We start from the raw sequence: 25,531 nt of genomic DNA on the forward strand, positions 1-25,531 counted from the left end.
TAAATATTACTAGAAATGAGATTTAAAGGAAGAAAATCTCAACATTGGGAAAAGACAGCATTTTTCCAAGGAGTCCCAGTTGAACCTGTTAATAGAGCTTTTAACTGCAGGGAGATGTGTCACAGACCACAGAAAGCAGTATTTTGTAGAAAATCCAAAGACAGGTTGTCCGGAACAGGAAAGACAGCAACAGGACGAGAAGCCAACAGCACGTTTCTGGGCTTGGACAGAGTTCTTCTCAAAGGCCCAAGCGTCTAACGTGAGGAGTAGCAAAGGGAAACTACAATACGTACTCGGAGGTGTTCTGGAAGCCTGAAGATGGACATTGAGGTAAAATCAGAGGAGTGTGTGCTGTCCCAGGGGCCTGGTGTCTGGGAGGGTGTACAGTAAGTCCCCTACATACAAACGAGTTCTATTCTGAGAGTGCGTTCATAAGTCCAATTTGTTCATAAGTCCAACACAGTTAGCCTAGGTACCCAACTAACACAATCTGCTATATAGTACTGTACTGTAATAGGTTTGTAATTCTTTTCACACAAATAATACATAAAAAACAAACACAAAAAATAAAGAAAACATTTTTAATCTTACAGTACAGTACCTTGAAAAGTACAACAGTTGGCATACGGGGGCTGGCCTGGAGAGAACAGGCAAGAAGAGTTACTGACTGGAGGAGGGAGAGGAGGTGGGAGAGGGTAGAGCTGAAGGATCCTCAGCAACAGGAGACGGAGGGCGAGCTGCAGTTTCCCTCACGCCTGAGGTTGCTGGAGCGCACGGTCGCATCTTTGAAAGCTCGCACCTTGAGGGTTCATATGTAGGGGACTTGCCGTATCAGGGCAGAGCTGTCTTTATATGGGTGTGTCAGACCTGTCTCCCCCTTGTTGGGTAGGAGCAGAAGCCTGTTTGCAAATACCAGCGTCATTAGTAGCCGGGCAGCACTGATCGCACTGTCCTTGAGATCAGTGGTAAAAATGTCCACATATTGAGATGCAGGGAAGTCATTCTGGCTTATGCACGAGTTAACTTGAATCTTATGCTAACTAAACCAGCCTGACTGTGGCCTATCAGACACACATTGTACATCTGCTTTAATTGGTAAAGAAAAGGGCACATTGACCGGAAGTAAAAAATGTCCATGTTAAAAAAAGCTTGGGCTTCCCTGGTGGCGCAGCGGTTGAGAGCCCGCCTGCCGATGCAGGGGACGCGGGTTCGTGCCCCGGTCCGGGAGGATCCCACATGCCGCGGGGCAGCTGGGCCCGTGAGCCATGGCCGCTGAGCCTGCGCGTCCGGAGCCTGTGCTCCGCAACGGGAGAGGCCACAACGGTGAGAGGCCCGCGTACCACAAAAAAAAAAAAGAAAAAGAAAAAGGAAGCTTAATTGCCTCCCATCCTGCGATGTCAGTGCTGGTCATGCTCTGATGATAAGACTCCCTTCCCAGGTCTAGGGCCACGCTGACTCGCTGTGTACATGCTGATCTCTGTGTGTTTTTCCTTGAAATGTATCCTGGACTTGTTTAAGGTGCTTTGCTCTGACAAGATATAAAACTGTGCTGGCAACCGTGCTTCTCTGGAGCAGTTTCTCAGAGTTATCTGGGAAGAGGGCTTCTGGGCTAGTTCTCAGTTTGGCTTAAATAAAACTCTTCTATTCTTCTTGTAGATTGTTTACTGATTATTTGCGTCGACACCAGCAGGCCTGTGGTTGATGGTAGCGCTCTGCCCCTCACCTCTGCCAGCCTGACTATCTCCGGGCCTCTTCTCAGTGTCCCTCCAACACCGGAGAACAGGCTGCTTATAGAGATCAAACAAAGTACTTGCCCTTTGAATCTTGTCCGTTGGCTGTTTGACACAGTACAAAAGTGAAGTCAACCCAAAGAAAGAAAAATCTACCTGTGATACTGACCCCCTGGTGCAGCATCTAAGACCTACTTTTTCTCACGAATTAATATATATTTTATTATTTGGCTGAGAAAGGTGAGCCTCAGAAGGGCTAGAGGTATAAATTAACTAGTGTGGGGTAGAGTAGATCACACCCAGACGCCAGCTCTGCTGCTTTTTAGTGTCTGGGTCTCATCTTCTTCAGCAGTAACACAGTGTTAGGTTCCCTACCCCCTCAAAAAAAAAAACAGATAAAAGCCCTAGTACCTCAGATGTTGGGGAGCCCAGTGTTGCCCAACTCAGCATCGCTGGGACCCGGGCTCTCCATCGCTCTCCCCGCCTCTGCCGAATATTGGCTCAGGTTCAGGCAAGATGACCTCAGGGCCCCGAGACGGCTTCCCCAGGTCCAGGTACGTGTACAGACTGGACTACCCGCCTTGCCTCTTTAAGAGCATAGAACCCACTCCTCGAAACCTGCCTCACAGCCTAGTGGCCAGGATGGCATTGCTCATGCATAAACCCTACCAAGGGAAGTGGGGTCACAGTGCCAGGTTAGATCAGTCCGGATCAACCTTCAGACCTGGGGAGAGAGCCGCCATTCCAAGTAAAGTGACAGCATCACACCTGTGCCAAGCAGGAAGAAGGTGGCTCTTGGGCAGGCCCCCCCACTGCCTCTTCTTCCTCGTTTCCCAGCAGTGCCCAGCCTCCCAGCTGTGGCACTGGGCACCCTGTTTGTATTTTGTGGGTCCACCTGATCTACACTGGCCCCAGCACCTTGCAGGTGCCCTGTGCACGTAAAGAATTAGTACCTGTTTGTTGAAGTGAATTAAGTAGCCTCCGACATATTTGTTCTGCCTTACAAACCTCTAATTAAAACAACACCATAACCATATCATGATGGCCCAGGTTAGAAACTTGCTCAGGCACTAAGCCTGTGACCTGGAATGTCTCTTAATCTCCACAGAAGCAAAGCTGCTACTTCCTCTTGCTCTAATAAAGCACGCCTACGTTGAATTCATTCCTCTGGCCTTTTGAGTTGAAGGCAAACAGTGTGGTCTGTGCTTTTCTCTAAAGTATTTATGGGCGATCTAAGCCCACGTGAATTGCTTCATCCTTATTATTCACATTTTCTAATTGTTCCCCACGTCTCCTAGATGGAGGGTAACAAAACTTTGATGCTCAGATTTTTACTTAGTGACGCATGTGGCTTACAGAATAAGCAAATGATTTTCCTCCACAAACTTGGACTGCATCGTTGTTTTTTTTCTACCCAATAAATTTGTTAACTATGCCAAATGTTTTTTAAATTTAATAGGACCGTATTCCCTAAGGATGATAAATACTGCCTGGCTTCTCTCTCTCACTTTTTGTTAACTTGCCCCTGAATCAACTATGAGAAATGATTCTGACCCAAAACATCGTTATGCCCACCAACCAAACAGAGGTTCTAATCCTCTTCTTAAGATTCTTCATTAGGTTTCCCTGCTTCCTGGATTGGACTTGAATTCCTGGAACCCATGTTAAAGGCCACCTGCCATTTTGCCCACATCTGCCTCAGACCCGTGCAAATCTAGTCCTGGTTTTCCCAGCTATTTTTCCTCTAAGACAGAATATAAGTGTTAATGTCAGACACCAGCTCTTAGCAAGGCCTAAAGGTATAATCTCTACCAAGAAGAGGTTTAGCAGAAACAATGGCGAATCGAGAGTCCAGAAAGGTCTGTGTTCCTTTCACTACCATGATAAAATTTCATAATTGTCTCCTGAGTTAATTTCTAACTTACCTCCAGCAGAATTTCTGCTTGAATAACCTCTAAAGGATCAGACGTAAATACAGCACTGTCTGATAACGATGGTTAGGTCTGGGCTAGTTTTCAGAGTTTATAGAACTGATGTTCATCCGAAATTGCTCACATTGACCACGTTTCAAAACACAGTCATCCTAGAGACAGCAGAGGGCACTCCAGGTGAATATTAAGTAACTGCAAAGCAAACATCCCAGGAGGAAATGTGACCTGGAGTGTTGGGTGTAGTGCACGATACAGCACACGCTGAAATTTCTCCTGCTCAAAGCTAACCTAATATTTTCCATTTGTTTAGCTTCTTAATGTCCTAGGTCTGTACTGTCCCACATGGGAGACCACATGTGCCTATTTAAATGTAAGTTAATTAAAATGTAAAATTCAGTTCCTCTGTTGCACTGGCCACATTTCATGGACTCAGAAGATACAGGGGGGGCTTCCCTGGTGATGCAGTGGTTAAGAATCCGCCTGCCAATCCAGGGGACACGGGTTCGAGCCCTGGTCCAGGAAGGTCCCACATGCCGTGGAGCAACTAAGCCTGTGCGCCACAACTACTGAGCCTGCGCTCTAGAGCCCGCGAGCCACAACTACTGAAGCCCGCGTGCCTAGAGCCCGTGCTCCGCAACAAGAGAAGCCACCGCAATGAGAAGCCCACGCACCGCAACGAGGAGTAGCCCCCGCTCGCCCGTGTGCAGCAACGAAGACCTGACGCAAGCCAAAAAAAAACTTACGAATTGTTCATTTCTGGAATTTTCCGTTTTAATATTTTCGGATCTTTGTTGACTGAGGGTAACTGAAAGCAAGGCATGCAAAACCTCGAATGAGGGGGGACGACTGTATGTTATTTGGAGGTGATGTTGGGAAGGGTGAGGGACAAGCGGTGGGCGCCCACGTTGCGGGCTGGTCACCTTTCACTCCCGGTCCTTCAGGCTTTATAAGACAAATCATGATGGCATCGGTGAACCTGGACACCGAGACGAGCCCCACCCACCCTCTTATTTCTTATCCCCACAAATCCACCAGGGGGCAGCACCACCTCTCAGACTTCACAGCCTCATAGAGGAGCAAGGAAGATGCGGAGTGTAACTGATTTGTACTCATTTCCTAAGTTTACACAGATCTTTTCCCCCAAATCTAAGGGGAGGTGCCATGAGAAGGAACTCACGTTCTGTGAGAAGCAAGAATCGCTACATCACAAGGTTAGAGGTGGCTCCTAGGTGACCCATTGAAATGTACAGTTACATTTATAAATGTATGTTTATATGTTTCCGTTGGAAATAGAAAAAAGGGTAATGTAATAAAATTATTACATAAAATAAAATATAAATAAAATAAATGAATAAAATAAAAATTCGTGAATTCACACTGGTAATAAATAACCTACTGGTTAATAAAAAATAAAAATTCTGAATAAAATAAAATAAAAATTCAGTAGTTCATGCTGATAATAAATAATCTGGCAAACACCACCTTAACCAAGCGATCAAAATTAACGAAGTTAATGTCACCTCAAAAAGGGGCACACTGACATTGCTTGTGTAGAAGATCCCGAATAATCTCAGAAGTATCTGCTGGAACTAATAGGAAAATTTAGCATGGTCAAAGGATACAATGACAGTATATAAAAATCAACTGTATTTCCATATATAAGCAATGAACAATTGAAAATTAAAAAATAATAATAGCATCAGAAGCATGATTTGGGTGTGTTGATAGAAATGTCCTAAATCATGCGGTGGTGATTACCTGATTATATACATTTGTTAAAACTCATAAAACTGTACACTTAAAATTAGTGAATTTAATTGTCATGTAAATTATATCTCAATGGAGAGAGAAAAAGCACCTACTGTGTGCCCAGTTCCAGGTGCTGAGCACACAGCACAGAACAAATAAAGCTTTTCCATTGGAGCTAACTTTCTAGTCAGGGTTAGACCTTTGAAAATGAATGAATGAATGAATGCACATGTCAAGTAGTGAAAAGTGCTATGAATTAAAATAAAGCAGGGCAAGGGTGCAGGATGGCGGGAGAGGGGGTGTGAATTCTCTTATACAGAATGGGCAAGAAAGGATTCGCACGGATAAGACGACAGTTGAGCCGAAACCTAAATTAGATGAAACCGACCGTCTCCGGCCACCTTTGACCGGCAGAGGCCAGTCCGAGGGCGGGGCGACTCCGGACCTCGGACCACTGGGAGTCGGCTGCCCGCTTCCGGCGGCGGCGCGGGGGCGGCCGGGAGCCCGGAAGTCCGTCGAGGGAGGGAGTCCCGCGGCCGCGCGGGGGCCGCCGGGATACCGGAAGTCCGCCGAGGGCGGTGAGTCTCGCGGCCGCGCGGGGGCGGCCGGGATACCGGAAGTCCGCGGATGGCTGTGAGTTCCGGCTGCGGGGCCGTCAGGAGCTGCCTGGGAGGTAAGCGCGATACCGGCCTTCCCGGCCATGGCCACCCGGGTGGGGGCCGGGGCTGCGGTTGCCGGCGCCGCCGTTGTCGCGGTGCTCTCGGCCGCGCTCGTGCTCTACGGGCCGCCGCTGGACGCAGGTACTCGGCCGCGGGCTACTCGTCCGGGCGGGAGGCGCCGCCGTGGGGCCGGGGTCGCGCGGAGCCGCGGGTCCTGGGTCCACCTGGGGAGGGGTTAACCGAGGGACCCCGAGGACCCCGGCCAGGCCTTGGCTGCTGAATAGAGCGCACTGTGTAGAAAGAATGAGGCGTAAACGGGACAAGTGCGTCCGACTTGGAGCACCATCCCCTCCTGTATGGTTTTCTCCTCTTGCCCTGCGGATATTATTGTACCTAAGAGTTTTCAAACCGCTGGACAGTGTGTTGTATTATCTCACTTCTCCCAACAACGTGGAGAGGCTGCTGTTTTGTAAAGGAGGAGGTCCTGAGCCAAGGTTCCCAGCCAGAAAGTAGCTGAAATGGTAAAACGCGCTTTGGCTGTAGTCCTTAGCAGCAGGCAGGACGGAGAGTAACTGTTAGGGGGGTTTGGCTGTTTGGTTTTGGGCACCGTAGTTTCAGGAGATTTGAGGAGCATTGAGGGGCCCCTCAACTTCTGCACTTCACTCAGTCACACCAGCCCAGGCGCTTCTGGGCACCAGTTTGTTCGGAGATACTTTATCTGTCGCAGTTGGTCTTAAATTCGTACACTCCGTGATTGGTTAGCAAGATTTCTCTCTGAGTCGCCTTGAGATTTCATTATTAGGCCGAACTGCGGAGCGTTTACCAAAAACTGGCTTCCCATCCCAGCTTTAGGGCATCTCAGTTAATTTAAAGATTGCTGTCACATGTTCCAAATTAGCTACGGTTCACGTTAAATTAAAGCAAGAAACATTGGTATTGCAAAGTTGTGAGTGGCAAGTAATTCTAGAAAACAGCCCAGAATAAAGAAATCTATTTAACTCTCTTCAGCCACGCTTCTTTAAAGCAAACAAAACCAGACAGATATGACCTGTTCTAGATTCAGAATTGTATGAAGACAAATTACTTACTAGGATAAATTTCAAGTTGACTCTTGCCAAGGCCTTTTTATCCTTAAGAACTTTGATGTTTGTATTTCAATATTTCTGTGGATAAGTCCAAATGGTGCATGTCAGTAAGCCAGCTGAAACTTGATTCTCTGTGGAGTATAGGGAAGTTGAACTGACCTCCCTTTGGCCCTCTCACTAACAGGTGTTGATCTCAGGTGAGTGTTACAAAACCCTAATGAGCAGGGGGGATTGTGCTTTGCAGTCATATAATTGCAGTTAAAAAGTGAAAACGCTGTACTTCTCAACAGTGATGTTTTTTACCCATCCCAGATTGGTTTCAGAAGGCATTTGAGAAGGATTTGACTTGTCTTTTGGTTGGTGGCGTGATTATTTGATTAAAAAAAAAATTCTTCTGCCTGAAAATGGCAGCATTTTGGTAAAATGGTGTCTTCTGCCCTGGCTTATCCGTTCGTAACCATAGCATCTTCACAGGTCTGTCTCTGAGCCTCAGTTTCCTTGTCTGTAAAAGAAGGATAAACTGGCTCCCAATGAGGAGAGTGAGGCAAGATGCCGTTAATTCATCAGGCATTTATTGAGTGGCTTATTCTGTGCCAGACTCTGTTCCAGGTGGTTGAGGGTGGGAGGCCAGCCCTTAAGTCACAGGTGGGGGCTATGCCTCCTTCTGTGGAGGCAGAAGGTGCAGGGGTGGTCTTGGGATGCTCCGTGTGTGGCCGGCTGCTTAAAGTGATGGCAGCTAATAAACCCAAAACATTGTAAGGGACTCAGAACGATCCGTGAGTGACTGGTGAGTTTGGATTCTGTCTTTACAATTTCCAGACTTTAAAAAGCGCCGGTATTTATTGTTCTGGGGCATTTGGAGGAGAGACCATTCTCCGATATCCTCACATTGACCAGTCACCTTATGCCAGGTGTGTTCAAGTTTGACACAGATGCATGGCAAGCACCACGGTAAGCGCACAGACAGCTCGTCAGTGGTCAGCAGGGCCGTCCTGAAATCCGCCTGTAACAGCTGCGGTTCCTGTCCTGCAGCTGGCCAGGGAGCCTAGGCAAGAGTGTCTCAGGGCCGCTGTGCACGGTGGCGAAGAGAGTGCGTGGCTGGGAGTCTGGGGTGCGGGAGGTTGGGGCCGGGGGCGGGGAGTGAGAGCTGATTGCTCTGTTAGGTCAGCGCCTCTGTGGCCCGGCACTGCGTCAGGTTGGCCCGGGGCAGAGGTGTCGGGGGCTGGACTGATGGTTGAGCAAGCCTTGTGCCTTTTCACGGCCAAAGGGTTAGGGTTACGGCGATCCTGTTTGGAGTTTTAATCCTGTGTTGATTTGGAAGAAGGTAGGACATCTTGGGTCTAAGCATCCATCTGATATATTGGCTAAGGAGGCGTTTACATCTGCTTATTAAGGAAAATTACGTGAGTAACGTCGTTGAGTGAAAAGTAAAATTGTGAGAGTGATAGACGATAAAGCTGTTCTACCGTATGTGTGGAGCTGAGCCAGCCTCTGTCCTTCACTTGGACTTGGGAGCCACGTCTGGTTTTCCTCTGCTGCTGAGATAATGGGAAGATAAAAATATCGGATGCCTTTTTTGTGAAAATGTTGTTCGTATCAGCAAAGATCCTTTAATTCTAGAGAAAATGCATGCTTTATTATCTATTCATACGTTGGGCTCTGTAGAACACAGGATTTCTCTCACAGCTGAGCTGTTTTTAATAATATGGGAAAACATGCAACACAGGAAGTTTTTCAAGAAAGGCCAATTAAAATTAGCTATTTATAGACAATTCAATGATCAAACTATTTTAAAATGCCACTTTGAATCCAGTGTAAGATGTGTTCCTTATTTAGAATGCCATTTCCAGGTTATTTGATTATCTAATTGAGTGTTGGAACCACGACTGGAAAATGAATTGGGAATAACATGAACCACCTGTCTGGCTTGAATAGACCGTGGAAAGTAGCAAAGGGGAGAAGAGACCTAATAAACTTGAAGGAAGATTACGATGAAATATGTGTAGTTCATTAAGTAACAGTGCGTTAAAAAAAACTTTCTGAAAGCTTAAGTAGACTTCCAAGACGTCTGATGCATTCAAAGTAAATCTGGCCCATGCGACGGTATTAGTAGTGTTGTGTTGTTACTTCTGAACAGCATTTGCTTATAGAAATGAAATGATGAAACCATTGGATAAAAATCTACAGCATTCATAGTAAGCCAGCTTTAGGAAGTGTTTTGATTAATGGGGTATTTTGTTCAAGTCTGTTTTTGATGTATGCTGGTAGACACTTACCTTTCTGAACATTTTCCTGTTTTTCAGTTTTAAATCGAGCATTTCCACTGCATACAGCACGCTCAGTGACGGACATGGAGGCTGCTTTGCAGCTGGTGAGGAATGTGGTACCTCCTCTGGCCGCCTGGAAGCACAAAGGGCAAGCTGGGAGGATAGGCGTGGTGGGAGGCTGCCCAGAGTAAGTTGCGCGGACGCAGCGTCCTTCTCTGGCTGTCGCCTACCTGTCGTCCCTCCGTCCGTCCATTTGGACCCCAGGGGTCATTTCCGAGTGTCTTCTGATATTCCGGCAGTAGTTTTCAGTGATGAACGTTTGATTGAGTAGCAGAGAAAGCATGGGGCGCCGATTGGGTGAGGCTGCTGCTGCTTACTTTGTGCTCTGTACTGACGGTGTTCGTTACTGTGAGCCTTGGTTACTTTGTAGTCAAGGTAGAGACACTCAGCATCTGCTTGCTTTCCTTAATTAAATTCTTAATTTAAAGATATTCCTGCAAGTTCCTTATGAAATTTGACAGATCCTAGCTTTTTTCCGAGGCCTTTTTTCTCTTCTAGTTTTATATATTATGCTGCTGTGTCGACACATAAAGATTTGTAATTTGTCCTTGCTTGTGATACCTGCTGCCTTTGACTTAAATTCGACTTTGGTTACCATTCAGTTTCTGCTTCCTTTCTGTTTGCACTGATATGCTCTTTGCCTAGCCTTGTATTTTCAACAGTTTAGCATGTAGTTGGCTGTACTTATTAAAATAACGTGTAGCTAGATTGTGTTTCTTTACCCAACGTGACAGTGACTGCTCTAAGTGAGGGGGATGTATTTCTTTTGTTAGCGAGGCTTGTATTCACACTGTGGGGTGAGTGTGTATGTCCGCTGTCCTGTCCTTTGGCATTTCGGGCGAATTCGTGGCTCTGCCTGGGGAGACTGTCACACGTGCAGCGTGCCCTGAGCGCGTTTCCCTGTTCGGGTTAGCAAAGCTCTTCACCCCTGGGATTGACGTAACAGTTACCGTCACTCATCTGATGTCAGGTTCACGGATTTTCCTCACTGTGCTTGAAGTGCCCTTAAGCACAGTTACAGGCGATTCCGAGCAAGCGGATGGAAGCAGGAGAGAGGCGTGCAAGTCTCTTCTCGTTTGTCCCCATGTCCGAGGTGACCGCTGCCTCTGCTCACCGTTGCTCTTGGGGGTGGGTCCTGCTCCTTGGGGCGCCAGCCAGTCCAGGGGCTCCGGCCTGTGGTCACCTCGAGCACACTGTCTTTCTCTGCAGTGCCTTTGGGAAACTCTCCCTGTCTTCTCAGACCTCCAGGTTTTGTTTTGTTTTGCTTTGTTTTTTCCCCTAACACACATCCCTACCATCCTTGCTAATAGAACCCCAGTCTTGTTCGGTTGGTGTTGCATTTTCTCTTACTTGTGTCTGTGTGCATTTCTGATAAATGAAGTGCTTTCTGTGTCTATATTAGTCTAGAGAGGTGTTGTCTTTATAATATTAAGTCCTCTCATCAAGTGTACATCTCTTCTGTTCTTTAATAGGTTTTTAAAATGTCCCCACAGAGTTATCATGTGTTTTATAAGGTTAATTCCTAGATGCTTTATGATTTTTGCTGGCATGGTAGATGCTATCATATATTCTAATCAGTTATTCCTGGTGTAGAAAATAACCATTTTATTCCGGTTGATGTAAATCTTGCCGAACCATTGTACACTAGGAGATTCATTTTTTAACAGCTTTATTGAGGTCTGGTTGGTATACGGCAAGCTGCAAATGTTATAAATGTACAATTCGATAAGTTTGACCTCTGTACAGCCCCCTGAAGCCATCTGTCAAGGCTTCAGTTTGCACATAAGCATTTCAGAGAGACCTTGGAGCACCTGGCCAGGACCTGCCTCTCCTGACATGGTTCAGAGCCTCATAGGAAAGATTGGCTTTCCTGGGACTGATCCGTGTTAATAAGCCTTTTCCCGAGCTTCTACAGGGGGTTGGGCCGTGCCCGGGTGCTGCGTGTCTGTGTAATTTACTGATAAGCCTGGTGTGCTTGCCTCATTCTCAGAAGTTTTTGACTGTAAATGTCTTCTTTTTAGGTACACTGGAGCCCCCTATTTTGCAGCAATCTCAGCTCTCAAAGTGGTATGTTTGTTCATAGCTTCTTTTTCAGGATTTTTCTAGTAAAGAGTTGGATTATTTAAATATGACTGAAGCAAATGTTTTCTGAGTATTCTCTCAATATTCAGAGAAATCTGAATAGCATTTTGGGTAATCGTGGTAAGAGACGTACCTTTTTTTTTTTTTTTTTTTTTTTTTTTTTTTTTTTTTTGCGGTACGCAGGCCTCTCACCGCTGCGGCCTCTCCTGTTGCGGAGCACAGGCTCCGGATGTGCAGGCTCAGCGGCCATGGCTCACGGGCCCAGCCGCTCCACGGCATGTGGGATCTTCCCGGATCGGGGCACGAACCCGTGTCCCCTGCATCGGCAGGCGGACTCCCAACCACTGCGCCACCAGGGAAGCCCAAGAGAGACGTACCTTTAAATCTACCCTGACCTCTTGTGCAGCCACAAAGTAACTTGGATTGGGACTCATTTTCTTTTAAACTAAACTTTTTTTAGAACTGTACTTCACCACAGTGATCCAGGCTGCCTTTTCAGTCCTAGCATAAGCAGTGGACCTCTTTTAACCTTGGCAGTTGTCACGGCAGCGTTTTGATCAAGTCCTGGAGGCCCAGTGGCATAGGGACTGTGACATGGGCTGTGCTTCTGCGGACCTCATCGTGATGCCACCTGAGCCGGCGGGGCCACCTGCCTCTTTGGCGGCAGCAGAAGTCCGCCTCTCTTTCCAGGCCTTTCTTAGGTTTTGCCGCCAGCCGGAGGCCTCTCAGCCGCCTCCTGGCTGTGGGTTACCTGCGGCAGTGGGTGCTTTTCTTTTGGGACAGTGCTGCGGAATTCGCACGGTTGTACCAGAGCCACCAGTGCTCTTGAGTGTCTGTCGGGCGAATCCCGCGTTAAGCCGGCCTCCTGTGCCCCTCCTCAGGGCGCGGACTTGTCCCACGTGTTCACCACCCAGGATGCCGCGCCTGTGATCAAGTCGTACAGCCCGGAGCTGATCGTTCACCCGGTTCTGTGAGTAGTGGGGCCCCGGCGGGCGCGGGGCTTGTAGCCACTCTCCTGGGTCACAGGGTCTCTGCGCCTTCGTGGAGCCGCTGTGCAGTAGCCGCGGTGCAGGGAGGGGGCAGGTGGGAGGGTGCTGTCAGAAGAAGCGAGGGAACGATAATGAACCCGCGTCTGTAGTCAGAATAAGACAGTGTGCAGGAGACCTGGGCACCAGGGCTGCCCGGGCTGGCCCCTGTGGCCCGTCGGCAATGGCCGGAGGGTCCTAGGCCCAGGAGGGGCCGTGGGCCTGCCTGTGACAGAGTCTCACGTGGCAGCAGTAATGACCGTTCGATCGTTCAGCAAGCGCTTACTGGACTCTGTCCTGGGTTCCGCGGGGACAGCATCTGACTGGGCAGCCCAAGACCTGCTCCCGTGCAGCTTCCTCTCCAGGGCAGCCTGTGCCCTGGAACTTTCTGCAACGGGGAAGCTTTCCTCTCGGTGCTGTGCGAGACTGTGGCTGCTGAGAGCTTGAAACGCGGCCAGTGGGACTCGGGAGCTGAGTTTTTACTTTGATTTTAATTACATGTAAAAGCCCGCGTGGTCAGCGTCTACTGGGCCATGTACACAGCTTTGGAGGACAAGTGAGGTAACAGCTTGTCAGGCGGTGCTGAGGACCGCAGGGAGGACGGGGCGGGGAGTGCTGGGCGCGCGCGCGTGTGTGTGTGTGTGTCTGTGTGTGTGTGTGTGTGTGTGTGTGGCGGGTGCTCCTAGGGTCGCTGTGGGCAGTGGCGCAGGGCGTGGCATCCGGTGAAGGCGCAGACACGGGGGCTGGTGGGGAGCGGGCGTGGGAGCTCATGCTGCAGGCCTGCTGGGGACACTTAGTCTGGGGTGCTTGGGAGGGGCTGGGTGACCAGAGAGGTTCAGGGCCACGCTTTGCTGGTTGTGGGGGTCATAGTAAGGGTTCTGGCCCTTGGGGCCCAGGGCGGAAGCAGGGGTCCCACTGGGAGACTGTGATAAGCCCCTGGGGTTACTTGCATGCTGGGCTAGAGACAGGAGCAGGTCAGAGCCTGGCCACAGCAGGGGAGTGCAGCCCCGCCCTCCCGCAGGTGGGCCGTGAGACCGGCAGGAGCGTGGGGAAGCCACCAGGGTGTGGGCTGAGCAGGTTGTCATCTCCATGGCCTGCTGATGTGCCGGCAGCCGTGGGGTGGGCAGGGGAGCCTAGATATGGGAGTTGTCAGCGCGTGGGCTGGTTTAAACCAGGAGGCGAAGCTGTGTGTGGGTCGGGAGGGCCCGGCGCGCTGGCGGCTGGGAGCAGACTGGAGGGGCCTGGAGGGCGTCCTGGGGCCGAGTGGAGAGCTTTGCGGATGGTCCTGGAAGAGCCCGTGCCTGGAGCCAGACACGAGGCCTCGGCTCCCAGTGTGGGGTCCCCAGTGCGGGGTCGCCGGCAGCCCGAGCGGGGCTGCTGGGGGGCGCGGCAGGCTGTCTGGTAGCCTGAGAGTGGCGGCCGGGCCTCAGAGTAGCGCGCAGGCATCAGGTCTGGGCCTAAGGAGGGCTCCTGATATTGCGGGGGGGTCGGGGCGCCGCCGGGCACACGCCTCCCTGCAGGCCTGAGGTGGGGACGTCTGCACCACAGGTAGGAGTGCGCGTGCACTGCATCTGTGCGCCTGTGTGATGGAACCAGACTGGCACAGGTCATTTTGAAATGAGTCATCGTGTCTTATTTTAACGTGTTTTACGTACTTTTTCCCCCGTGAGTCTTAATTTTAAAAAAAGAAAAAGAAAAAAAGTGTAGTATGATCATGACTATATACCCTGCATTATTGACTCTCTTTCTGATGGGAAGGAAGTTCCATTTGCCTCAGCTTTGGTGAGACCCAGATCCTCTGCCTACCTTTGCGGAGTTCACAGAAACATGTGGACCACTCGAGTAAACTGCTGGGGTCCCTCCCGGGGCCTGGGAAGGGGCCCAGCAAGTGAGAGGCTCCGTGCTTGAGTTTCATCCCCAAGAGTATGCTGCCCTCACATCACGCCATACATCATGCTCTTTGTCGTTTCCTGTAAAACAGCACTTTCTCACCGTGTTTCCTGCCCCTGCTGCTCCCTCCTTCTCTTGTCTGCTTGTCCCCAGAGCGGGTGGCTTCCCCTGCGAGCCTCCTAAGTGGAGGTGGCTTTTCCTTTGTTCCCCCAGCCATTGGGTCTGGAGGTGGGACGTGCGTCCTCCCGGACCATCACCTCTCGTTCCAAAACCTCCAGCTCCTTTGAAACTCCACCCACTGACCCAGTGCCCCTCCTCCCTGCAGCTGCCTCCGATCCCCATCAGTCCTTGGGTATTAGTGTCTCTCTCACCATTGCTCCCGGGACTGTTGCTAATGTGTGTGTAGGGAACGGCTTTACTGGGATAGGATTCACTGTAAAATCCACTGACTTTAATTGTACAGTGGTTTGTGGTATGCTTGCCAGGTTGTTACGTCACAGATAATCTTAGGACGCTCCCACCACTCCAGGACGGAAGCCCCTCCCCATCGCCACCCCAGCCTGAGGCGACCTCTCATCTGCTTGGTTTCCGAACATTTGCCTTTTCTGAACATTTCTTAGGCGTGGAATCAGACATTTGTGAGGTCTTGTGTCTGCCGCCTTTTACTTAGCATCCTGTTTTCGAGAGGTGTCCACATTGTAGCACGTGTCAGTGCTCTGTTGCTCTTTAACAAACAAAAACAAAACCCAGAAGTCCCCCCCGCCCAACCCCGCCAGCTGCTGGCAACCGGCAGTCTCTTCTCTATGGGTGAGTTTGGTGTTGTGTTTTTGCGGTGTTTTTGTTTTGTTTGTTTGCTTTAAAGGTCCCACATATAAGAGAGAGCATACGCTATTTGTGTTTCTTGGGCTCATTTCACTTAGCAGAATGCTTTCAGGGGCATCTGAATGTTGAAAGCTAGACAACTATGGTGGGGTCCTGGCTGGGGTCCTGGAACAAGAAAAGGACATTGGGGGAAAATCTGGAAAAATCTGTAGTTTCATTAATAAAGTAAACAAAAGATGAAAATTTCAAGCTCTTTTGCCCTTCTTTTCCTTTGTTAGTGACAGCCCCAGTGCCGTCCAAGATGTGGAAAAGTGGTTGCCCCGACTGCACGCCCTGGTCGTAGGGCCTGGCTTAGGCAGAGACGACGTTCTTCTGGAAAACGTCAAGGTAACGTGTAGAATTATTAACCACGCCTATTCCCACAGGCTCGGCCCTTAGATCGGGGGAGTCTGACGGAATTGCATTTTCCGTTGTTTGTTGCTCTGTGTGCGTCTTGGAGGAGGAGTTGAGACCGATAGAACGTGGTCTGGGGAATAGAGGAGACACTAGGCATAAAGGTAGGGATGTGCTTAAACCAGAGCAGGGCACCGCTGAACGGCGCCCTCTTTCGCTCCCGGGGCTCTGGTCTCAGGCTGTGGCCGAGGAAGTCTCCATGGGGCCCGACGTGACCAGCCCAGCATCCGGGCTGAGCGGGGTTAGCAGTGGCCGGGCGTGCGCTCAGGCTCGCGGTCACCTCCCCGCGACCCCTTCCTGCTGGGGACCCCTGGCAGCCTGCTCCTGGTGCCCGCTGTAAGGGCGCAGTGCCCCCCGGGGCCGGCCGAGGGCCACGCTTTGTGCAGCGCTCTGCGCGGTGCCCGGCTGGGACCAGTGGGAGTCTGTCACAGCGAGCCAGTGGGAGAGGGTGCTGCTGGTGACCTCACCGTTGCTGTAAGCTGTGCACTTAGAGAGAAACGTGAAAGGTGTTCTGGTGCTTCTAGCTTTGTGTCGTCAGCGGGTCCTCTTGAAAGCCCTTGTTAGTTTAATTTCTTAACCTGGTGCTCCTCTGACCACCTGAGGTCCTCATTGGTCTAGAAATCCCTGGGCCTTGGACCCCACGGGCCAGTTGTTCTGCTGCCTTTGCACTCTCTTCTGTCCCCTGCCGTCCTTTTCAGCTAAAGCCAGCGTAGCCGGCGCTGGGTGATGGGGGAGTGGGCAGGAGACCCTAGTTCACCCTCGTGGGTACACGTGCATTCGTTTACTTTTTCGTTGATCATTTATGCTCTTCCTTACTACTGAAACTTTATGCCTGCTTTAATCTAAGAAGATGAAACTAATTTTTTAGCCTCAAAAAGTTGAAATAGAAATAAATGCTATCCTGGATCAGGGGAAATAGCTCGGTTGGCACACCAACCCCACATTCTGTGTGTTCCCGCTGCCCAGGTCCTCCGACACTGCCCTGGTGTCACTCTCCGAGGGGACACATCTCAGGGACCTGCTGAGCTCTCCCTGCCCTCGTTGGGGCCCTTCTCAGTGCCCCCAGACCACCTGCCCCAGCTCCAGCCCTGGGAGGTGTCGGCCACATGCCTCGAGGGGGTAGTGGTCATGGTGGCCCTGATTGCCACTTGCTTCAGCAGCTGGAGGGGCTCCTGGCTCAGCTTCTGCTTTTTGAGTTAAGCTGCACAGAAGCTCAAGGGAAAGAAGGTGTAGGGCGCTGTGATGTTGGTTGGACTTTCAGCAATCTGTGGGTAAAGAACATTTTAAAAGGCAGATGTGTGTTTGCTTTACCAGAATTGAGTGAGAACGTGAATTTTAAGGGTCCCTTCCACGGAAAATCTTTCCAGCCTTTGGGGTTAAAGTTAGGGCTGGAAATTTCACTTTCTTCAAGCCCATGAATGATCACTGAGGAGAAACAGTGGCCGTGACATGTGACTGGGGATGGAGTGGAGCAGGAATGTGTTTTCAACTTTAGTGTCGATAGTTGGTCCGTTTATTATTGCCTGTTTCAAACGGTTTGGTTAAAACATATGTACCCTCTGTAGGACGAGGTGCTAAGTGAAGTGGGCAGCAGCACAAACGCTGCGCGATCTCACTTCTGTGTGGAGTCAGAATAGGTGAGCTCGGAGAAGCAGAGAGGAGAAGGGTGGCTGCCGGGCGCGGGGCGTCAGGGCAGTGGGGAGAGGTTACGTTCTCCCCCGGGGAGGTGATGGCTGTGTGGGTTAGCTGGACTGGTGATTATTTCACTATACTTCTGCACAGGCTCACCTTGGAGGTACTGGGGGTTCGGTTCCGGACCACTGCAATAAAGCGAATTCTCGTCATAAGGCCGGTCACGTGAATTTTTTGGTTTCCCAGTGGAGATAAAGTTACGTTTGTGTTATACTGTAGTCTATTACGTGTGCAATAGCATTATGTCTAAAAAACAGTGTAGGTGCTTTAATTTACAAGTACTTTGTGACTGCAAAGCGCTGACCGCCATCTGCGCCTCCAGTGAGACATCGCTGTGTTGCTGGTGGAGGCCCTGGCCTCCACGCTGGCGTCTGCTGAAGGCTGGGGTGGCTGTGGCAGTAACCTTTGCCGCACTCATGGACGAATTTAAAGTGTACAATTCAGTGGCTTCTGGTATATTTACGGAGTTTGCAGCCATCACCACAGTCCGCTTGAGGACGTTTTCCTCCCCACACCCGTCAGCACTTGCCCCCCGTTCCTCCCAGCCTCCACCCCGGTGACCACTAACCTACTCTCTGTCTCCGTGGACTGGCCTGTTCTGGACCTTCGTAGGAACAGCATCCTACGCTGTGTGGTGTCTGTCATTTCAGGGCTCACCCTGCTGTGGCAGGTTGTCGGCGCTTCACGCCCTCCGTTGCCGTGTGATGGGCCGTGGTATGGAGAGACCGCGTTCTTAAACTCCATTCGTCAGCTGATGGACATTTGGGTTGTTTACGCTTCCTGGCTGTTACACATAGTGCTGCTGTGAGCACTCATTTCCAAGGTCTTTTGTGGATTTATGGTTTTATTTCTGTGGGGTATATACCTAGACTGGAGAAGCTGGATCATACGACACCTCCGTTTGGTGTCTTATCTAAGGGTTTTGCCTGACGCAATATTTACTCCTATGTTTTCTCTTAAGAGCTTTATTCTTTTAGCTCTGTGGTCCCTTTTGAGTTAAGTTTTGTGTATGGTGTTAAGGAAGGGGTTCAGTCCAGTTTTATATCCAGTTGTCCCAGTACTTCTTCGGGCGAGTGAATTCTCTGGGCATCCTTGTTGGAAGTCAGTTGACATCAGTGTGAGGGTTGATTTCTGGGCTCTCCTTTCTGTGCCATCGATTGTACAGCTGTCCTCGTGCCAGTAACCACATTACCTTGAGTATGTATCTGTGCAGTAAGTTCTGAAATCGCGAAGTGTGGGTCCTCCAAGTTTCTTCTTTCCAGCGCTGTTTTGGCTAGTCTGGGTCCCGTGAGTTTGCATGAGTTTTAGGCTCAGCTTGTCAGTTGCAGAATGGACAGCTGGGATTTGGGTAGGGGTCACCTTGAATCTCTAGGTCAATTTGGGGATCACTGCTGTCTTAACAATATTGAGTCTTCCAGCTCATAAGCTGGTTTTGAGCCAGAGTTTGTGGCTGTAGGGTCTGGACGGACCCGCCTGGTGTCTGGGCTCTTTGGCAGCGTGTTGTTTTCCTGGATGGATGGATGTGTCTTGGAGGCTTTTCCTGGCAGGATATGCAGGTGTTCATTATTTTTTATAGCCTCATCATAATATGCTGTAATGTATTTAACTAGTTCATTTCAGCTGTTTACAGCATTTTTTCTGTTAGTGATGCCTTGAACATTTCTGTATATCTATTTGTTTCTTTTGGGTGTTTTCTTTAGGATAAATTTGTAGAAGTTCCATTGCTGAATCAAAGAGTATCTGTGGAAGGTGGAGATACTGAATAACATCCTCTGAACTGAGAAGGAACTTTTAAGACTGAAAAACGAAGCAGGCACCTGAGTGAAGTGCAGTTCTGAAGTTTACGTGGGGACTGACATACAGGCAGGATCGGGTGGAAGATGACCCAGGTGTCCCTAGCTGCACGGAAGGGGTCCAAGGGGATTTCTGAAGAAAGAATCTGACCCCCAAGTGAGACGCATGTCTACACTGATGGGAACTGGACTTTATTTCTCCGCCCCCGCCCCGGGGCGGGGGGTCTCTGCAGAGGCACTCCTCCAGTTTTCATATCAGAGAAAGATGGTCAAGTCGATAGGGAACTTGTCCGGCTTGGGCGCATTCCTGGCGAGTGGGCTACAGCTCAGTCACTCACGCGGGAGGGGAAGGGGCAGGGCTGCGGGCCTGAGATGGAGCACACTGAGTGGGGTCAGTGTGGTCCAGCCACACAGTGCGAAACTGAAACGTTTTTGAGAGATGCTCCCGGATTTCTCCAGAAGCTTGTAGCAGTTTGCTCTCCAGCAAGGGCTGCCCTTCCCAGGATGTGCTCTGGGGAGCTGCCACTCCTCACTCCCCCTCCTCGTGTGTAGAAAGCTCCCTGTTCCACGTTAGCCCTCCTGACCTGTGTGTGGCTGGCTCCTGCGTTTGCCCGTTCTTCCCTTAGGGCAGGTTGCTGTCCGGATGTGTGTGTGTGCGCAGGGCTTGCTGCCTCGGCACGGCACGTGCTGGTGGCGCTGACCCTCCAGATGCCGTGACCGTGACAGCGTCAAGTGCACAGGCCCTCTGAGCCATGGAAGCAAGACCAGCCCTCCGTTCTCTGCGTCAGGAGGCCGAGTGTCACACTGTGCGATGTTACTGATGTGCTCTCCGTGGTGTCGGCTCACGTTTCCCGGGTCTGAACGTTCACTGGGCCGCTGTCTTTGTAAGAGCTCTGGGAGGAAAGTACAGAGACTCAGAAAATCTGAATTGGTTCTAACAGTAATGCCCGACTCGGGGCAAGCAGACAGAGCATTTCCACTGTTTAAGGAGGGAGCCCTCCGTGGGCCCTGTACCCTGACCCTCCACCGAAGGGGCTTTTGGGCACACTCCCAGCACTCAGACCGGCGTCGGCAGGTGCGACAGGCCGTCGGGCAGGGCAGCCGTGCTGGGTGAGGTTGCACTCCTCACTGCTACTTCACGGACGTGGGCTTATCTCCCAGTGTTTTAAATTATCCCTGCTTGTCATGTATCTCATTCGTTCTCTTCTAATAGAGTTTTCTGTTACGTAGTATCTATCGGGTAGGAGTCCTCTTCTCGTGCTGTGGCCGTAAATGCCCTTGTCATGAGATACTGGTGCATGATAATCAGCAGTCATGTTGATCAGACACACGTATAATTTTCAAGCAAAAAGCCTCAAACTTGTAGTATAGCACTCTCAGAGAGAAGTGATGCGCTGTTCATTACTACGGCCATTCATTTGAAAGCACGTGAAGTGTTACTTATGAGAAATAGATAAAAACTAAGGAGCTGGGGAATTCCCGAGACTTCAGGCCTCTCGGCTCCAAATCCTGAGGGCTAGTATCTGTTGGAAATTTGGAGGTGCCGGCCCAGGGTTGTCCGTCGTGGGCTGGCCTGGGACCCAGCACTGCGTGGCGGTTCCCGTGGGCTCCTGTCTTCAGAGCTCCCGGGGCCCGGCCTTACAGAGTCTCTCTTCTACAGCTCCTGTGTTCAGAGCTCCCGGGGCCCAGCCTTACGGAGTCTCTTCTGCTTATTTATGCATTTGCTTTCTTGTTTCCTGCCTGTTGGTTGATGGCCTGAGGTTGAAGTCCGTCAGGAACTGCTCGGCTTCTTGTACCCTCTCTGAGAGGCGACGGGCTTGTTGCTCAGCCTGGCTTCCTTTCCTCGCAGGGCATTTTAGAAGCGTCCAGGACCAGGGGCATCCCCATCGTCATTGACGCGGTGAGTGTGGCCTCCTCTCCCGTCCCCTCCTCCCAGGGGACCCCTCGGCCTCGCGGTGACGTGAGTCCTCGTCTGCAGGACGGGCTGTGGCTGGTCGCTCAGCAGCCGGCCCTCATCCAAGGCTACCAGAAGGCGGTTCTCACCCCCAACCACGTGGAGTTCAGCAGACTCGCCGAGGCTGTGGTGAGTCAGCCGACGTCCCGGGCAGGGGTGAGGGGCTCATCCTGCGGTGCACCTGCGGGGACAGACGTGCAGAGGTGGGTGGACACGTGCGCTCCTGGGTGCGTGCAATGATGGGGCATCTTCCAGTTAGCGTGTCTTTGGATGAAAGGTGGCCTCTGGGGTCAGCCCGCCCTCCTGCCACCATGCACCCTGGGCGGATCGTTCCATCCCTGCCCCTGCCTCTGTAAAGTGTGGAGCATGATGGAATCTGCGTCATAGGGTTTGTGAGGACGAAATAAAATAATACAGCTGACCCTTGAACAGCGGGGGTTAGGGGCGCTGAAGGCTGCGCGCTGTCAAAATTCCGAGTGTGATTCACGGTCGGCCCTCCGGGTACGCAGTTCCCCGTGTCCTTGGTCCCACGTCCGTGGATTCAGCCAGCCTCGGATTGTGTAGGGCTGTGGTATGTACTATGGGAAACATCCACATGTAAGTGGGACCTCGTGGTTCACACCAGTGTTGTTCGAGGGTCAGCTGTGTATGTAAGCCCAGCGTCCTCACGTATTAGTGCCGTAAATGTTTGCTCGTTATTACTCGAAGTCGCATCCCTCGCAAACCTTTACAATCCCGGCCATGGGCCAGTAGTCCTGACTCTGGGTCTCCCTCCCGCTGGTGGACGGAAACGTCTCTGCACGTGGGGCCCGAGCTTGGCCGTCGGCAGGTGCCCGGCGGGCCCTTCCCCGCATGAGGCGGGGTCAGGGTGGATGGGCTCTTCCCGTGTCTGATGACAGCTGTGTCTGTGTGTTGTCCTCCGTCGTAGCTGGGAGACCCCCTGGATGGCAGGGACCGCTACAGATCTGTGCAGAGACTCAGCCAGGCCCTGGGCAACGTCACCGTGGTCCAGAAAGGGGAGCAGGACGTGATCTCTGATGGCGGGCAGGGTGAGTGGCTGAGGGCTTCACGCTGCGTGTCGGCCGGCCACGCTGGGCACCAGCCCCAGGAGGACCTCCTGTTCACACACGGTCACACACGGGCACACGTGCACACTTACCCCCCAGAGAAGGGACTCCCTGGTGAGCGTGTCAACCACAGCTTCTGGAAAGGCCATTTTTGTCTTGTTTCTCGCTGTTTTGCAAAGGGATGTGGCAGTGATGCATGCTGGTCCTGGTCGACACCAGGTACAGGGTGCAGTTCTGTCTGTGCTGTGCAAGGAGAGCAGAGGCTCTGGGCAGCGGGCGACCCTGCAGGCCCGTTGCCACCTCACCTGAGGCACAGATGCAGTTGCTTGAGTCTTTCACTGCTTCCTGTTGTTTTATAAAAACGCCCGGAAAACGAGACACCCAAGGAGCTGCCGGTGGGGCGGGAGCCCCTGGGCCCCGAGCGTGGCTGCAGAGCCCAGCAGGCCTGCCCGCGTCCGCACCAGGGTTTGGTGTGTGACGCCTCTGCTCCCTGCAGACGAGTCCTCCTGTTGCTGAAGTCTGCCCCGGAGGCAGGAGCCCACCAGGCGTTGATGAGGGAGCTGTACACACGGAACCGGTGCCCAGGAAGCAGTGTGCATGCTCACACACCGTCACACACACACGCTCGCTGTCACGCGCTAGACAGGAGACGCAGAGAGCCTCCTCTGCGTGGCCCTGAAGCCCGCGAGTCAGACGCTGGAAGGTGCTCTAGACTCTAACAGAGAGAGCGTAGCAGCTGGTTAAGACGTTTCCCCAAGAGATAGAAACTTCCCGGCACGGCACAGACGAAGTCCCGGCAGGGCCGCTGCGGGCGCCCTGGGCCGGGGGCACCGTCCCCACCCTGTCCCCACAGACCCCTCGGTGCTGGTTGGGGGAGCTGGGCCTCCGCCTGCCGTGTCAGGACGGGGGTGGGGGCAAGGTGACGGAGCACGGCCCCTCTCACACGGCCCCCTCACCCCGCAGCGCTCACGTGCAGCCGGGAGGGCAGCGGCCGCAGGTGTGGCGGGCAGGGGGACCTCCTGTCGGGCTCCCTGGGCGTCCTGGCGCACTGGGCCCTCCTGGCTGGCCCCGAGAAGACCAATGGGTGAGTCAAGTCTTTGTTCCTCCCGTGCTGTTTCAGCAGTTGCATGTTTAATAAGTGGCTGCTTGGAACATACCGCTGAGGGGCTGGTGTCTCATGGAAGAAGAGCTCCCAGGGCAGGGGTTGGTCCCAGGACGCTCGCCCGGGGGCTCTGGTGTCCCTGCTGGGGTCGGGGGTGCTGCTCGGGGGTCTGCGGCGCATGCTCTGCGGGACCGGGGCCTCGGGGGACACGCAGGCAGGGGCAGAGCGTGTGCCGGGAGATGACTGTCCACGGGGTACAGCGCCCTGAGCGGTGGGGTCTGCCGTCGCCGGCAGAGGGTGGGCCCGGGCAGCCCACCCCTCAGGGCCCTCGGCCTCTCGCTGTGCCCATCCTGGCGACCCTGACGGTGCCGGGCTGCGGGGTCCCAGCACACCTGGCCCGGGGGGCCTGCGGGGTGTGTGCGCGCAGGCGGGTGTGTAACGGGTCCAGGAACATAGCAAGCAGCTCGTCCCCAGGCTCCGGTGTCTTCCAGGGCCTAGAACAGCACTGAGCACTTACCCTGTGACCGAGTGCCGGTCTGGCTTGCAGCCGGGACGTGGATGCATCCTAACCTTTCTCCAGGCCGACGGGCATTTCTAATAGGCCCAGCGGCACGTTAGACTGAACTTGCCAGAGTGGGTCCCCGGGCGACCACAGGAGGGACAGGGAGGGCCTTCGGTGGCCACGACGCCCCGCTAACGCCGCTGCCCCGCAGGTCCAGCCCGCTCCTCGTGGCTGCCTTTGGTGCCTGTGCGCTCACCAGGCAGTGTGCCCGCCAAGCCTTCCAGAAGCACGGCCGCGCCACCACCACCACGGACATGATCAGGGAGCTCGGGCCCGCGTTCAGCAGACTCTTCGAAACCTCAGCTGGTGCAGACGGAGGAGGGGTGGCCCCGACAGGGGAGCTGCATTTGTGACGGGACCCGCCTCCGGTCCATCCGAGTCCGCTGGGAGGTGTGTGAGTCTGTGCCGTGCGGGTTGACGTAGACAGTGTCAGAGCTTGGAACGTAGCACTTTCTGGCTCAGCTGCTGTGTGCTTGGAGGTGTTATGATAGGAAACAGAGTATTCCTGAACTTTTTTCAGCTTCTGGGCAATATCAGAAAAGAATGAAGAGAATCATATGACGGTGAGACCGTCCGTCACCAGCTCAGCTGAGGTCGTGGGCTTTTGCTGTGCGATTCTTCTGTTTGCGGGAAGTTCCCCTCCTCCGGTAGTCCTCTCGGGGGGATCCCATCGCTCGTTTTCAAATGTCTACATGAGTGATGTTTTCTTTTTTAAACTGAGGTCCTCGAAGGGATGTGGCATTCATTTTTTAGCTCATTTTTGCTTCTTTTTGAACCGTGATTCGGTTGGACACATCTGGGCAGAAATATTAAGCATTGCTTGTTTTCGTCAGTTGGTTGAAATATTTCAGAATAATGAGAAATCTGAAACCCTTTTGGAGGCAGCTGGGAAGATCACAGAAGGGAAGCGAATGGGACCCTGACCCCCGAGTGCACAGGTAGGGCCTCTGGGCCCCTGGCCTGTGCACCAGTCGGGTGCTGGCTGACAGGCCCCAGCGCGGCACATGGGAGTGGGAGGGACGCCTGGGGCTCCGGGGTCGGGCGGGAGATGGCACGCAGGTGGGGGGCACCAACACTGCCTTCATGCCTGCTCACGGAGCAGGACGGCGGGTCCCTCTGCTTCGAGAGTGGGTGTGGCTTCAGGAACGTTCTGAAGAAGTTCTCTCTGAAACTGTAGTGAGTTGTCCCATCTGCATCAGGTCAGCTTGGGCGCGGCTGTCTGTGTGGGCAGTTCTCTTCGTGGCCCGAGAGCTGGCTGTCTCCCGTCACATCTCTGCTGGGCTGGTTACAGCACGTGTGCTTGAGTGTACTCTCAGGCGTCGGTGCCGCCTTCTGTGGGGCGGGGCCTGGCCTGTCCGTCTGTCCTTCCCCAGGGACTCCTGCTCTGCGGTCAGAAACCTCCCCGCAGAAAGGTCCCACTTCCTCTAAATAGTCGTGGACTTTCAAGATTTCCTTTAAAATGTTTACCATTGTTATTTCATATCTAACTGTAGAAGAGTTTAAGTGTCACGGACATTTTTTCCTTTGGGGAATTACGCCTAAATCATGGTCTCTTATTAAAAAGCAGATCTGGTTTACTTCAAGGGAGAGTTTTGTATTTTTTTCTTA

General features: G+C 52.2%; 1 protein-coding gene across 3 annotated transcripts; it reads left to right on the forward strand.

Annotated features, from left to right (window-relative positions):
• The first annotated feature begins 6,015 nt into the window (after positions 1-6,015).
• NAXD (NAD(P)HX dehydratase) lies at positions 6,016-24,352 on the forward strand. 3 transcript variants are annotated; one of them, XM_079902701.1, is made up of 10 exons: positions 6,016-6,083; positions 9,458-9,608; positions 11,503-11,548; positions 12,445-12,533; positions 15,579-15,687; positions 21,088-21,138; positions 21,217-21,321; positions 22,121-22,241; positions 23,223-23,343; positions 24,075-24,352. In XM_079902701.1, the coding sequence occupies exons 1-10, from the start codon at positions 6,038-6,040 to the stop codon at positions 24,274-24,276; spliced, it is 1,041 nt and encodes a 346-aa protein (XP_079758827.1). In that variant the 5' UTR covers positions 6,016-6,037; the 3' UTR covers positions 24,277-24,352. The 3 variants fall into 3 exon arrangements, with proteins under 3 accessions (XP_079758827.1, XP_079758826.1, XP_079758828.1); XM_079902700.1 differs by lacking the exon at positions 6,016-6,083 and adding an exon at positions 6,089-6,210; XM_079902702.1 differs by lacking the exon at positions 6,016-6,083 and adding an exon at positions 7,371-8,105.
• Positions 24,353-25,531: the final 1,179 nt, after the last annotated feature.

This window comes from Stenella coeruleoalba, assembly GCF_951394435.1.
Source record: "Stenella coeruleoalba genome assembly, chromosome: 18".
Classification (NCBI taxonomy): domain Eukaryota; kingdom Metazoa; phylum Chordata; class Mammalia; order Artiodactyla; family Delphinidae; genus Stenella; species Stenella coeruleoalba.